A 15270-nucleotide genomic window follows, 5' to 3' on the forward strand; every position below is an offset into this window, starting at 1 on the left:
ACAGGCATGGCAGGGGGCTGCAGCCCTGGCTGGCCCTGGGGCATGCCAGGCTGCCCAGGGAGGTTTTGCGGATTAGAGTTGGCGTACTTGGCAGCCCGCTGCTTGATGAATGCAGCCAACAGCTGGGGGTTGGCGTGAAGGATACTAAGCACCTGTTGCTGCTGGAGGGGAGAGCTGGGAGACCTGAGAGTCCGCAAAAGGTTTTGTAAGGCTTGTTGAGACACAGTGCCTGGTTTGAGAGGGCTCACACCGACCTGGCCCAATCCTGGTTGGGGAGCCATGTTCAAGGGCTGACCATGTTGGGCCACTGACATCATGGCAGGCCTTGGCATCCCGGACTGTAGTTGTTGGGGCTGAGGCAATCCTCCTTGGGCCCATGGTGGCTGTTGTTGCATCCCAGTGGGCCCCATCCCTGGCTCCAAATGTCCACTGGGACCTCTGGCCATGGGAGGTGGGTTCATACCCATGGGGGCCATGGGGGCCATGGGGGGCATCTGGTGCTGCATTGGCCTTTGAAAAATCTGCACATGGGCCATCTGGCGCTGCGTCTCAGCTGCCCTCTGAATCTGCATTGCTATTTCCACTGCTGCAGGCGGGGGCCCTGGGAGGGGTGGCTGAACCGTCTGAGGGGGGGTTGGAGGGGTCACCTGGCCAGGCGCTTTACCCTGGGACACAGGGCCAGCAGCTTGAGTCCTGGGCAGGTAGGGTGGCATGCTGTTGGGAGGGGTGGGTTGAGGCTGGGAAGGGGGCTGAGGTTGGGGTGTCTGCGGGGTGGTGGGCTGTTGGCTGGTCGGCGTGGTTGGAGTGGCAGGAGTTGGGGAGGGCAGGCCCTGCTGCTGTCCCACCACACCCGTCCGCTGCATGCTGGCCATCCTCCTGCGGAGCATCTGGGCCTGCTGGAGCCGGTGCTGCAGCTGCTGCTGCCGGAGCTTTTGCTTGATGTTCAGGCAGAACGGCACAGGGCACTTGTTCTCCTGGCAGTGCTTGGCATGGTAGCAGCAGAGGGCAATGAGCTGCTTGCAGATGGGGCAGCCTCCATTGGTTTTCCGTTTGCAACCCTTGGTGTGCTGCACGACCCGCTTCATCTTCTGGCAGGAGGGCAGGGAACAGTTGGCATTTCGGCACTGGCAGGCGTGGACCAGAGACTGGATGCAGCGCTGGATGCTCAGGCGGCGAGAGTCTCCTGGGCTCTGGGTGGCCGCAGCCTGCTGGTTGTTGCTCTCATCATCTAAGCCGAGACCTAGTTTCTCCATTTTGTGGTCATGGTTTTTAGTGTTATAGCAGGTGATACACAAATCATAATCCTGGTGGGGAAAACACAGGTGTAAGGTCAACAGCATCTATATGTATAAAAGCCTAAGCGACCGTTTAACCGGTAGCTGTGATGTGCACTGACCACCAGGGTGCAGATGGTCAATGCAGGAGCTGCTGAGCTGTGGTGACTTGGCAGCTGCGGTTCTGACACACCCAGAACCAGAGAGGAGGGAGCCTGATTTTGCTGTGTGTCACCCAAGAACCACCCTCTTGTAATCTGGGACCCTTTAAGGCCGTGGTCGGCAAACTGCGGCTTGCGAGCCACATGCAGCTCTTTGGCCCCTTGAGTGTGGCTCTTCCTAAGTCTTAGGAGCACCCTAATTAAGTTAATAACAATGTACCTACCTATACAGTTTAAGAAATTTGGCTCTCAAAAGAAATTTCAATTGTTGTACGGTTGATACTTAGTTCTGCTGACTAATGAGTTTGCCGACCACTGCCTTAAGGGATGTCAGAGAACCGGTTCTGGCCTGATCCCGCAGGCTAGGCTGAGGGACCCCACTGGTGCATGGGCCTCTAGTTTTACATATTCTGCTCGAGCTCAAAAACCCCTTTCATTCTATCACTCAAACGTGAAGGCCAGGCCCCGGAACCCACCTCGCAGACGGTGCAGTGCCAGCGCGTCTCCACGTGGTGCTTGCACTCGTTGCAGGTGTAGACAAAGCGGTCCTGGCTCTGGGTGTGCAGCTCCACCAGCATGCACATGGTGGACCACTGCGCTCTCCGGAGGGATGAGAACTCCAGGTGCTTGTCCCTGGCGAGGGTGAGAAAGGCATCCCGCCCATCCATCAGGTCGCAGGGGATGAGGGGGTCAGGATCAATGATGGGAGGCAGGGAGTTGGCGGCAGGGCCGGCGATGAGACGGATGACAAAGAAAACCTGCAAAACAGATGATCTCATTCTGACTCTGGAACTAGAGCACCGCATAGCGCTGGGTCAGTAACAGCAGACAGGTGAGCCAGACTGGACCCCGTGAGGCCGATGAACACTGAGTCAGTGATACTGCCCCCTCCTGCTTCACATGTCTCTGGTCTTTCTCTGAGATTGTCTACAATGGGCCTACAATCTACACTTGATCTTTTCTACCTTATTCAATAATTTCTTTAAAATAAAGGACAAACAGGTCAGGTACAGTACATGTACAGTGGACATTTCACCTCAGAAAAGTCTACTTTTAAGATGCAACCCCATGGTTTAATCTGAATCTAATCACGAGAAAAAAAAAGAAACTTTACAAAACAATTGGCCTGCGCACTTCAACCAAATGCTCATGTCATGAAAGAAAATAAGGCTGGGAGCTAAGGCATCGCAGCTCAACATACTCCTGAACTGGATCACAGAAGGGCCAGACATTATGTAGTGACACTGAGTACGAAACCATCGCTTGGCCAGGCAGAGGTGGTCTTTTTTAGAAGATGCTTGCTGAAATAGAGATAAAGGAAATGTAGCAAAATGTTAATAATTGGTGACTCTAAGTGAAGGGTGTGGGAGGAGGTCCTTTATGGAACTTTCCTGTAAGTTTGAAACAACAAAAATGTTGATGGGGGTGGGAAAGATAAACAAAGCAAAATCTTATTCCTTGCTGTAGCAGCAGCAAATGTTTTGCTCATGGAAGTTAGAAAACACACAGCACCCATTAATTCTCATTACCATTAGTGGAAAGGCTGCCATAAGAAGCTGGTATATATGTTTGAAGTTAATTAGTATATAAACTATAAATTCTTATTAACCTAATGAAAGTAAAATGGTACCTTCCTGAGACCAGGATGCTGTGAGCAGGTGCTGTACTGCCCTCTGTGCTGTGCCAGTTTTCCAGAGACTAAAGCCTGTGCAAACTAGCAGGGAGCCTCACAATAAGCTTGGGAAGCCATGTCTGCATAAAACAAGTCATTTCAGGTAAGATACACAGGAGAAGAGAACACACACTGAGTAGAGGCAAATACCAGATGCCAGAAGTTAAAAGCATAAAGGGAGGACTGTGATGGGTGTTTGACTGTGTAATATTGGGTTTAAGATTGTGGCTCACAGGAAGCACTCATAAAGCAAGAAAGAGCATTTGAAAACGTGACACAGAGGAAAACACTGACTCTAACAAGTGGGGAATGCCTAACCCATTCAAAATAGAGGCGAACAAAAACCAGCTGGTGACTCCCTAGGAAATCTGCACCATGGCCAACCCTCTAATAACAACCATGATTGATTCCATTGTACGCCACTCTATAGCTAAGACAGTACTGGAATTTAACCTGAATTGACCACCTTAGATTTTAATTCCTAACAGGTGACTACTACTACCTACATCTTAAATAGTGGACACGTTCCAGACTTGTTCAATCTAAGTCAAATCACAACAGGACCTTTTCCAGTTGCTCTGTTATATTAGAATTTTGTGACACTACATATTGCTCTAAATAGCTAATTATCATCTCAGAAAGGCACCCATTAGAAGTAAGAAATTCTCCCGTTTCATTAGCATGGCTGAGGCAGTGGTATCATCCTCCATCACTGCAGGCTAGCCTGCTGACCTCACTTCTTTAGGCTTCAACAAAGAAAGCATGGGGGTCCAGCTGGTGTGATTCAGTGGTTGAGCACTGACCTATGAATCAGAAGGGCACGGTTTGATTCCCAGTCAGGGCATATGCTAGGGTTGCAGCCTTGAACGCCAGTAGAGGGAATGCAGGAGGCAGCCAATCAGTGTTTCTCATTGTTGATGTTTCTATCTCTCTCCCTCTCTTGAAATCAATAAAAGAAAATTATATATATATATATACACACACACACACACTAGAGGCCTGGTGCACGATTTCGTGCATGGGTGGGTCCCTCGATGATCAGGGTTCATTGGGGCCGATAGGGCTGGCTGGCCTGCTGACTGGGGAGAGGGACCGCAGGAGGTTGGCCGGTAGGCCCTGATTGGAATGATCAGGCTGGCGCGCTGGGGTAAGGGACCCGGGAGGTTGGCTGGCGGTGGGAGGTTAGCTGTGGGAGTGCACTGACCACCAGGGGGCAGGCAGTTCCTGCATTGAGCATCTGCTCCCTGGTGGTCAGTGCATCATCACAGTGATCGGTCGACTGGTCCTATAAAGAGGCATTGGGGGTAGAGTAGTGGTGTATGGGAAAAGATGCTTTCAAAAGCTGTATAGGTCAATACCACTACAATAAGTAACTCTCTAAAGAAGGGTTCTGCCATAACCACTTCTCTCTTGGAGTTTGCTTAATTAATTTGGTTGTAATTCCATATTTAAACTCCAGCCTTCAGTTCCCTCCCCACATAACTAGCCACTTCCTATAAGAACTTGATTATGATGTCTGAATAGAGTTGAACTGTGACATTAAAAATCTGACATGAGTTACCCTTTAAGATTTCTCCTCTCACCAATGATGCCGCTGAAAGGAAAGAGAACCCTAACACACCCTACAACAAATAGGTAATTTAAATGATGAAATAATTCCGAAGTTTTAACTTTTCTAAGAAGTTACAAGTATATTTATGAAAGTTTAACTTTTCTTCTTCAATTCTCTCCACCTCCCAATTCACTTTCAGGAAGGTCAACAGTCAACGCTTTGATTCATTTTTTGGCCAAAGTCCCATTCCAGTGGTGTTCTAAGGAACTTGGTTTAAGAGAATCTCCTGAACAATGGTGCACCAACAAGATAAACGATGCTTTCAAACCCATTGTCATGTTCCACCTTACAACTGGGATATGTTCTAAGAAGTGCATCATTATGTGGAAGTAATAGTGTCCTTGCTATACTTCTATGCGCCTGGCAGCACTGTAGGTTTGTTTACACCACATCACCATAAACGTGAGCAATGTTGCGCTATGACATTACACCAGCTGTGATGTTGCTAGGTGACAGGAATTTTTCAACTTCATTATCTATGGGACCACCATTGTAGATGCAGTCCACCACTGGCCAAACGTCAGTAGGCAACACATGATCGTGTAAGACATAATCCAACACCATCTAGATTTATGGCAGCTGCAACTCAAAGCATCATTTTCCTGTTCGTATCACACACCCTAGCCATCCCCCCGTCCCTTCCTCCTAATTCAAATGACTTCTTTGTTCTAAATTTCCAATCTGGGGCTCACATCGTACTTGCCAACCATGGTGGGCAGTTGTTTTAGAAGTCCTGCCCTGCTTTTTTCCTATTCTTGGAGGCACCATCTTACCTCTTTGTGTTTCTCCATGGTAGCATACAGTTTCTGCGAGAGGTCGTTGGATACATTGGGCATGCCTGGCTTCTTCTTATTGCCTCTACTCAGGCTGCTCTTGTTTTTGCTGGTTTTCTTATTATTCTTCTTTTTAGCATTTTTGCTGTCTCCCTTTGTCACCTGCAGGATAGCAGAAAGGAGACAAGAAAATGTTAATGTTTTGTTAAGAAGTGATTGGAATAATGGTAAAAAAGATTCCTTTCTTTGAAACGAGATCATATTATGTCTTCCACCAAATGCTCTGTACTCTGTTTTTAAGTTGTTATTTACAGCAAACATTTTCTTTCATGAGACCCTTCATTATGGCAATCTTAGCTTTTGACCAGGAGAGCCCTAGTTTGGAGACCCTTCAGATCCAGCAATCCTCTCTCAGAATTGAGAATAGGAAACAAGTAGCGACACAGTGTGGGGCAGTGAAGGGTGCATGGAAGTGGTGAGCCAAGGACCTGGACTCACTGCCTTATACTCACATTCTAGAATTTTATGGACCTACTTGAAAAAAACTCTTAACAAACATTCAATCAATGAATTTAAATAATAAGGCTGTAAAGAGTTCTGCAGACTATTTAAGGATGACTTTAGAAGGCCAAACTAAACGAGGGCAATTCTAGACAGGCTATGAGTAAACAGACTGGAAGAGCTCCTCAGATGATCCTCCTACAAAACCAGGCTCTGTACACAGGGGACTAGTAAACTGTGGTCAGGCCTGTTTTGTTATGAAATGGAAAAAAAAAGCATCAGAGACAATACATGGCCCCAAATACTCATAATCTGGACTTTGAAACTGAAGTTTACCAACCCCCTTTTAATTTTGTGTCCGTTATTCAAGATTTCCTTTCCGTTTCCATGATCAGCTTCCATCCTGGAAATCCGAGATTCCATTGACAAAGGGGTCTCATGCTAAGGTCTAAAACCACAGAAACGGAACCTCGGTAACTTGGCCAGTATTTCTTGCCCAATTTAAAGAGGTCTTCCAGGCCCTGGCCAGTGTTGTTCAATGGATAGAGTATTGGCCCCGGATCAAAGGGTCATGGGATTGATTCCAGTCAAGGGTACCTACTGGGTTGCAGGTTCCCTGCCCTTGTTGGGGAGGCAACCAATTGATGTGGCTCTCTCACGTTGATGTCTCTCTCCCCCAGTTCCCTCCCACTCTCTAAAAATAACCTCCAGTGAGGATTAACAAAGACAAACAAAAATTAAAGAGCTCTTTCACACCTGAGAGCTGTAAGACCAAGTTGAAAGTTTACGCACACTTCTGGTTTATAGATGAGAATCAAGGTACAAGTTGGAAAGGAAAATGAAAAGCCCTTACATCTGTGCTTTCATTACTGGTGTTTTCCTCTCGCTTCCTCTCTTCTTCCTCCTGTTCCAGTTCCTTAATGCTCTCTTCCAGAACATTGGGCCAGAAATCACCTTCAAAGTAGGGCAATTCCTTTGCACTTGTTAACCGATCTTCAGTAGCTTGTTTAAAAATATCCTGTGAAAATACCCATGCACAAAATGAAATTTATATATATATTTTACAAAGGCATGTATTATACAAAAGCAGTCACAGCTAATGCACATACAAAACACCAAAGATTAAAATGTCTTCTAGTCCTGGTTGTGTAGTTTAGTGGTGAGTGTCTGCCTGTGCACTCAAGGGTCATGGGTTTGATCCCCAGTCAAGGGCCTGTACCTGGGTTGTAGGTTCAATCCCCGGCCCTGGGGAGGGGTGCATGTGGGAGGCAACCAATCACATCGATGTTTCTCTCTCCCTCCCTCCCCCATCCCCTCATTCTTTAAAAACAACAACAACAAAACAGTAGAAAAAACACCCTTTGGTTAGGATTACCAAAAAAGGTCTTCTAAAATGATGGCAGGGATTTTTTTTAAAATTTAAGCACCATGCCCAGGAAGACATTTAGTGTCATAAATAGTAAAGGGCTATTTCAAGTTAGTATTTCTGGTTTTCTTTTCCTCTACCCACAAAGGCAGGAAGATTATCTGTCTTTACATAGCCAAGTGGTAAATACCCTGCCAGGAACAATGGCAGAGGCATCATTTACACATGGCTTTGACCACTCCTGATGACAAAGGCAGCGCCATGTGAGGCACGCCTGCCTCAGACCTGTCCTTGGGAGTTCTAGCAGCTTTCACTGAGCGTATGTTCAACACAAATACCAGGAACTGAATGGCTACAGAGGTTCTGTTGTGCTGCTGGGAAAATACCCAGCTAATGATTTCCTCCCCAAGAGTAAAAACAGGTACGAAATTCAGTACAAGTTCTTATTTTGAGAGAGCCTATTATTAACAAATGGCTATTAAGAATACATTCTCAGTCAAATCTTTAAAACAGAAATTTGTTGATTTAAGACTCTTGTTTCTCTTACTTTGAAAAAGTTTGACTCTAGAAAAGAGAATATTAAACACTGATATATTCAACTGACAAGATTTAACAGTTTTTAAACATTTTGCCAGATATAAGTCATCTTAATAATCCAAGCAAAATAAAAACACTACAAAATAGCATAATTTTTTAAGTTACTTGGAAGAGGGAGAACACACAGAAGCTTTTTAAGACAGTTAATTGACAATACGGAGCAGCAGGATTAGTGACTTTCCTCTTCTATCACTCCCCCACCCCTCCTGACCTTGTAGTCATGGACAATTCGCTCCGACACAGACTTGTCAAGCATCTTTTTGTACCACTCCTGTAGTCGCTTGGGCTTGGGTATCTTCTGGTCAGGCGGATGGCAATGGAAAATATAGTCGTCTCCTTCACTTGGGGGACATGCCCAAATATGCCCTGTTGTATAACTAACAATACAAAGAGAAGGAACATTCAAGAGAAATGATCATTCTGGGAAGAATGACACACTAAACTACACAGTGAAGTCAAAAGGGAAACCAATGATTCGCCCTCAAGACACTACAAAGTATATAATCCAGCATTAGGTCAAAGTTCTTAGGCCAGAACTAGCATAACCCACAGCAGTAACAATGGAGCTCACATTGCCTAGTGCTTCTTAGAGGTTTCACAGAGGGTAGTTCTTGGGGGATCCCAAAACCCCAAATTTGCATTTAAAAATCAAATGAGGCCGAAACGGCCCCGGTGAGGTCGGGACAGATAATGGGAACCAGTATAGATTGATGAACAGGGGTAGATGCAGAGGCAGAGCAGCACTGAACAGACTGTCAAACTACAGTGGGAAGCCTGGGGAGGGTTTTTTTTTTTTTTTGGGGGGGGGGGCGCGATTAAGAGATCAACGGAAGGACTTATATGCATGCATATAAGAATAACCAATGGACACAAGACACTAGGGGGTAGGGCCGGGGGAATGTCAAGGGGGGGAAAAAGGAGACATATGTAATGCTCTTTGTAATACTTCAAGAAATAAAAATTATTAAAAAAAAATCAAAGGAAAGCTACAATGCAAAGGGAAACAGATCCATTTCGATAAGAAAGCTAAACAAAATGCAAGTTGAGAACAGCCTGCAAGGTGAGGTGTAAGGAACCAGTCTGACAATTTTTATCTCCAGACCTTTGTTTTTGATTCTTAGGTGTAAAAGGATCAATGCAAATGTTAAGATTCTGATCCTAAATGAGTAGCAATCAACTCTGAAATAAAACTGTACCAAACAGCTTAACTGGACAAAATAAAACTAATCTGGGATGGGCGTAACATCAAAGCTCTCCAGCAAAAGTGAGGTTCCAATTCTATTAGATAAAAACCAAAGCTGAGAAAAAAGGGCAAAAAGTCATATATTTGTATGTTTCCATTTATATCTTACCACAATACCACAGTGGTAATTAATTTAAACCACTTTTTAAAAATGCCATTTGTTATTAATACGCTTACCCTAGTTTCTTGACATATTCTAAATATCCAATTAGGATTTCATAATAGACTGCAGTCCTCAAGCATTTCGGGCGGAAAAAGTGAACACTGTCGAGGTATGATATGTATACTCTCCTGTAACAAGTGGGGAGAAAGAAACCAAGTCAGGTCATCACATGATTTCTTACCAATGCGGCTAAAAATACATATTCTCTCTCCGTGTTTTTTAAAGCTCACCTTGTCAACATGGTATTATTATTGTCCCTCTAGGGGAGCTTAGTGAGCCTAAGGCTCTATTATAATCTCAGCACCCAGTAGTGCCTGAAACATAGTGTATCAACCAATATTTATGGATCCAAATGTATTCTGGCAGCATTCTTATTCTGGCCTTTATACTATTTTGGAAACAAATTCTAAGCCATATTGCTACCTGATCTGCATGACACTCATTCGCATACCTCTCAGCAAAGTCCTATCTAGATTTAAGCCCATTTTCTGAAAAGTAGTGTTTGTTTCCCATTCCAGGCTGCTACTCACAACGCTTTCCTTATTTCTATGACCACAGAAAAGCAGTATTGAGCAGTACTGTGTGTTTTTGGTTTCATTTCAATACTACACTTGAGAATCTGCATTTCCAAACCAAGTACATCAAACACGTTCTTTTGCCCATTTTGCCTTTCATCTAACTACAAACTTCCACCCTAGTAAACCTTACCTCTGATTGGGTGGAGGGCAGTCCGAGCCATACTCCTGAACATGCATGCCAAAGAAGCACAAGTCAACACCATCAATCTCTTCAAAGGCAAAGAGGGCTTTGGTTCGATAGGGAAAGGATTCTGCCATCTCTCCATTATCCACAAATCTACACAATTCAGATTGGAGGGAAAAAACACAACATGTTATTCAGATTAGAGTCATCAATAGTAACTGTGGATGAACAATTGTGGATCCACAAGAGAAGAAAAAATTAAATTCCTAGAAAAAAGTAAATTACTAGATACCTTGCTTTCATGCCTGGTTTGACTTCCACAGTTTTGTCAGAAGCATGAACGACACGAACAGTGACTTCTCCTGACTCAGGGTGATTTTGTCTCCTCAGAAAATCATTCACACGATTTTCTAGAAAGGTGCCAAGCCTAGTGGATGGCAACCCTAGGAATGTAGAAGTTAAAAGTTCAGTAGTAACCAAGATGCAAAATCATTACTGTTAAAAGCAAGCAATGTAGTCAATACTCAAAGCATTCCCCCCACGGAAGACTGCATGAATGTGCACTCATCCTTGCACAGGGGCCCTGCTGGTCTTGTCTGAACCATTCCAATTTAGTGCATTGCAGTTAAAGCAAGCATGGTAGTCAATACTTTTTAAATGTTATTTCTCCCAACTTTTTATTTTGAAAAACTTTATAATTTCAGAAGTTAAAAAAAAGACCAAATATCCATATGCAGTTTGCCTCAATTTGCAAAACTAATTTTCAAAAAAGTTTATTTCAGAGCAAGAAAAAGAAATGTCAATGTGACAGAGAGACATTGACCAGTTGCCTCCTGTACACACCCCCACCTGGGACCGAACCTGAAACCCAGGCATATGCCCTGACCGGGAATCAAACCAGCAACCCCCTCACTGCACAGGATGACGCCCATCAACTGAGCCACACGGCCACAGCGCTACAAAAATTATTTTTAAAAATGTTGGATATTATGAGAAACCTTGCAGGAATAAAAGTGACCTGTAGGTCAGCAAAGAATTGCAAAGGCACTTACGAAACTAAACCAAATACTGTAAGATAAGATAATACTGATAGTATAAAATTTTTAAACGATACCCCCCCCTCCCCCGCCCAATTGAAAAAGTCACAGGTCTAAAAGCAGCCCCCACTAATGGTATGGACAAAACTTAGAGAACCACTCATGGGATAGCAATTCTGGCCAAATATTTTCACACCTGGCCCCCATTAAGAAATGGTCCAAATATGGAGAAATGCAGAAACAAGAAAACAAATTCTCCATTTTACAAACCCTGATCCCTGAAATGTTTTTCTTAGGTCTAACGAATTTCACATCAAAAGGTACACTGCAGTTCAATTCTAAGTACATACAGTATAGAAAAGTTTTATTTTTAATTTGGTTAAATATTTTAAATAAGGTTGAAACAAAGCATTCATTTTAGATAGTTTATTCTTAACTGTGCTTTAGTGAAGTTTTGCCAAGCTGTACCTGTAAAAATGAAACTTACTTTTAGCAGAGAACTTATTTTCTTTCCTAGTTCGCGCAGTTTTCTTTAAACAGCCATCACAGACAAACCTAAAATGTAAACCAAGACTTTGCTTACAAAACTTAGAGAAACATTTAAAGTAATGTATACTACATAATCTAGCTTATATACTGGTATGTATAAAGTTAAAATTCAAAAGATGACTTGCGAGAAATAGAAACGTTTCTAAATATGCAACAGAAAGTTAATACAAACAACATGTGAAGAGCTTGTGGATACCATTCACACACAAAAAAGGAAAAACCTAATTGAAAAATAAAAGACATGAAGAAATGTGAAGGGCAGATAAACTGCCTTACATGTGAAAATGATGAAGGATTACAGATTAAGATAGGAATTTAGGTTTTTTTGGCAAAATTTTGGTATCAGTCTATTTTCTTCTGATAGGTATTTAAGTGAGTACATTCAGAAGTACCAATAGATTTAAAATTTACATTTTAAAAAAATCCTCACCTGAGATTTTGTTTTTAATTAAAAAAATTGATTAGAGAGAGAGAGAGAGAGAGAGAGAGGAAAGGAGAGGGAGAGAAAGAGAAAAAGAGAGAAGTTGCCTCCCATACAGGGATCAAACCAGGTAAATTTCCTGAATGGGAAATTGAACCAGAGACCTTCTGATACACGGAACGATATCCAATTAACTGAGCCACCCGGCCAGGGCAAAATGTAGATTCTTTTTGTTCCTGCAGTTACATAGGATGTGTACCTGAGCTGAATTTCTTACAAAACCCTGAGAGGTCATCAGCTAGCTGACTATCAGAAGTTGCTGGAATCACTGCCAATCTGTTAATTATTCTCACCCACTCTGTAATTAAGGAGAACACTAAAAATTCCTATCTAAAGACAAGCAATATAAATATCAACTATGAGTTTCCTGAGCTATTTTCTGGAAACTTGTTAGCCTTCTCTTTCCTGTGACCTTCAAACCAGCATCGATAATCCAAGGAAAGAGCAGAGGACAGTATAGACAGAGAGCCCATCCTAACAAGCCACTTGATGCACAGACTCTGCCACTCGTCCCCTTCCCTTGGACAGAGCGGGGACCAGCCCCACTACTGGAGAGTGAGAAGTGGCCCATAGCAATAGCAGGTTAAGTGTCCAAAAAAATCCACATCGAAGCCAGTGACGCTGGGCAGCTTGGATAAATATATGCAGAATATTCAGAAACAGAACATGTGGCCCAAGAACAGCTAGTTAACTGAAGTCTGTATCTAGTCACTTTATGCAACTCTGCCTTTCACTGAACAACAGCTATGTACCTTATTACTATAGCCATTAACCTTATTGCCCAACCTCCCAAAAGATGTTTAAGTCTAATCCTAACCAGGGCCACCATTTAATATACTATTCAGTGTAATGTTTTCTCAAAAGGGAAAAAGAGGTGTTCCCTTAGCACCCCTTATATTTGTATCTTTTTAAAAAAAAATATTTTATTAATTTTTTACAGAGAGGAAGGGAGAGGGCCAGAGAGTTAGAACCATCGATGAGAAACATCGATCAGCTGCCTCCTGCACACCCCCTACTGGGGATGTGCCCACAACCAAAGTACGTGCCCTTGACTAGAACTGAACCTGGGACCTTTCAGTCCGCAGGCCAACGCTCTATCCACTGAGCCAAACTGGTCAGGGCTTGTATCTTCTAATTTTCCTAATGCAGTATAAGCAAACGTTCAAAACTTGGTAAATTTAATTGCATCTAACACCTCCTTGCTAGACTCCAGGTGCTAGCGATTTCTTGTTACCTCTATTCATAAATCTTTAAAAAGCACTTACTTTTGATGTAACCAAAGATCACAAAATAATCCTATACAATAAAAGGTTAATATGCAAATTGACCAAATGGCAGAACAACCAGTCGCTATAATGCGCACTGACCACCAGGGGGCAGACACTCAATGCAGGAGCTGCCCCCTGGTGGTGAGTGTGCTCCCACAGGGGGAGTGCGCTCAGTCAGAAACTCTGAACTGGGCTCACCGCTGGCGATTGTAGCAGTGGTGGCAGGAGCCTTTCCTGCCTCCGTGGCAGCGCTAAGGATGTCCGCCTGCAGGCTTAGGCCCTCTCCCCAGGGGGCCTAAGCCATCAATTGGACATCCTCTGAGGACTCCCCGCTCCCAGGGCTCCTGAACTGCAAGAACGCCCAGGCCGAGCTGAGGGACACCCCCACCCCGCGTGCATGAATTTTGTGCACTGGGCCTCTAGTTTAAAATAAAAACCAGTAGAATAATTGTATATGGATTAAAAAACTGCATGCAAACAAGATAATGATTTTTTTGATTCTAGGTTATTTAATGTTTTAAATCTGGGTTTAAATTAGCTTTTCCCAATCCAAAGAACAATTTTCAGAGACAGTAACTTCGAAGATATAATTGCAAAAACAAAAACTCATTAAGACTCATGATAAAGAAAGAGTCTAGATAAAATACTGGTGTCTCACCCAGATGGCCAGATCATCTCATGATGAAGGACACAGATCTGATGCATCTTTCTTCCACACTCGGTACATTCAACAAACCTGGAAGAAAAAAGCCAAAATATCTAAAGGCTCGAAATAATAGTTTTTAGAAGTTTTTAAAAGCTCTTTACTGTTACAGGTAGAACAAATTTCAAAGAAATTAAATGTGACATTTTAAAATGTGACTGGAAAGGCAGTAAAATGTGAATGATCCCTATTGCTTAAGCTTCCAAACGAGTCTGCCACCGCCCCGGCCACTCTAGGAATGCCCACCACAATGGTACATGCCAGCGCTCTGCAAGGCCTCACCACAAAGGAGGGCCTGTGAGCTTGTTTCAAAATGTGGAGGACAACAGGGATGATCACATGGCCCTGGGCAGAGGTAGGTTGGTGCTTCCCTCGGGCCTATGCAACACCAATATATTTGGTCGCTTTAGTGAAATGAAAAAAAATACTAACTGTAATGTAAACATCTACATTTCTACCATCTATGTTATTAGTTTTATGTATATAGATTCAGTCCAAGGATATAGAATCATCTCACTGGCCATGCAAACCAAGAAAATGAAGGGAAGAAAGGAAAATCAAAGTGTACTGACTATTCAAGGAAATCTACTTACAGTTCAGGATCCAGTGTGTCATTTTTTCTCTTGGAAAACTGTTCTTTATTTATTGTACTAAAGAGAGAAGAGGGACACAATGAGAAAAAGCGATGTAGAAAGGTGAGCATTCTGACCACCGTTCTATCCCAAGGAACAAATCTCATATGATAAGTGGATTATTTAAGTCCATTTTTCAGGTAAGTCTAGTCAAATAACTTTTTATATTAATAGAAAATGTCAATATCAAGAAAACATATTTTAGTCTTACAGGTGAAAATTCCTTATCTTATAGTATTTATTTAAAAATATTCACATGGCCTCCCAACCATCTGGAACTGACACATCACACACACTGACAGACTCACAAACACAGAAGCTAACACTCTTATCATTCTTCATCCAGGATAAACTTCAGGGGGCCCAACTCTGCCTATTGGGGTGATTCTTCACAAAAATGAGGGCACTTCCACATCTAAACGGTTTCCTACTAGTTACTGTCTAGCAGTACATCTCTACATGGCTCGAGGCCTCGCTACTCTGAAGACCAGCAGCACAAGTGGACCTTAACGCAGACTCTCAGGTCCCCAGCATTC

General features: G+C 43.3%; 1 protein-coding gene across 1 annotated transcript in view; it reads right to left on the reverse strand.

The window, feature by feature from the left end:
- Nucleotides 1–15270, reverse strand: part of EP300 (E1A binding protein p300) — a 71381-nt gene that overhangs the window by 1943 nt on the left and 54168 nt on the right. Inside the window, exons 21-31 of the mRNA XM_006775972.2 lie at nt 14696–14752; nt 14058–14135; nt 11589–11656; nt 10357–10507; nt 10071–10217; nt 9377–9490; nt 8168–8333; nt 6847–7011; nt 5493–5654; nt 1912–2193; nt 1–1304 (exon numbers count right to left, since the gene is read on the reverse strand). The exon at nt 1–1304 is cut by the window's left edge and continues 1943 nt beyond it. Coding sequence (XP_006776035.1) covers nt 1–1304; nt 1912–2193; nt 5493–5654; nt 6847–7011; nt 8168–8333; nt 9377–9490; nt 10071–10217; nt 10357–10507; nt 11589–11656; nt 14058–14135; nt 14696–14752 — 2694 coding nt within the window. The remainder of the gene's footprint in view (nt 1305–1911; nt 2194–5492; nt 5655–6846; nt 7012–8167; nt 8334–9376; nt 9491–10070; nt 10218–10356; nt 10508–11588; nt 11657–14057; nt 14136–14695; nt 14753–15270) is intronic.

This window comes from Myotis davidii, unplaced genomic scaffold (assembly GCF_000327345.1).
Source record: "Myotis davidii unplaced genomic scaffold, ASM32734v1 scaffold428, whole genome shotgun sequence".
Classification (NCBI taxonomy): Eukaryota; Metazoa; Chordata; class Mammalia; order Chiroptera; family Vespertilionidae; genus Myotis; species Myotis davidii.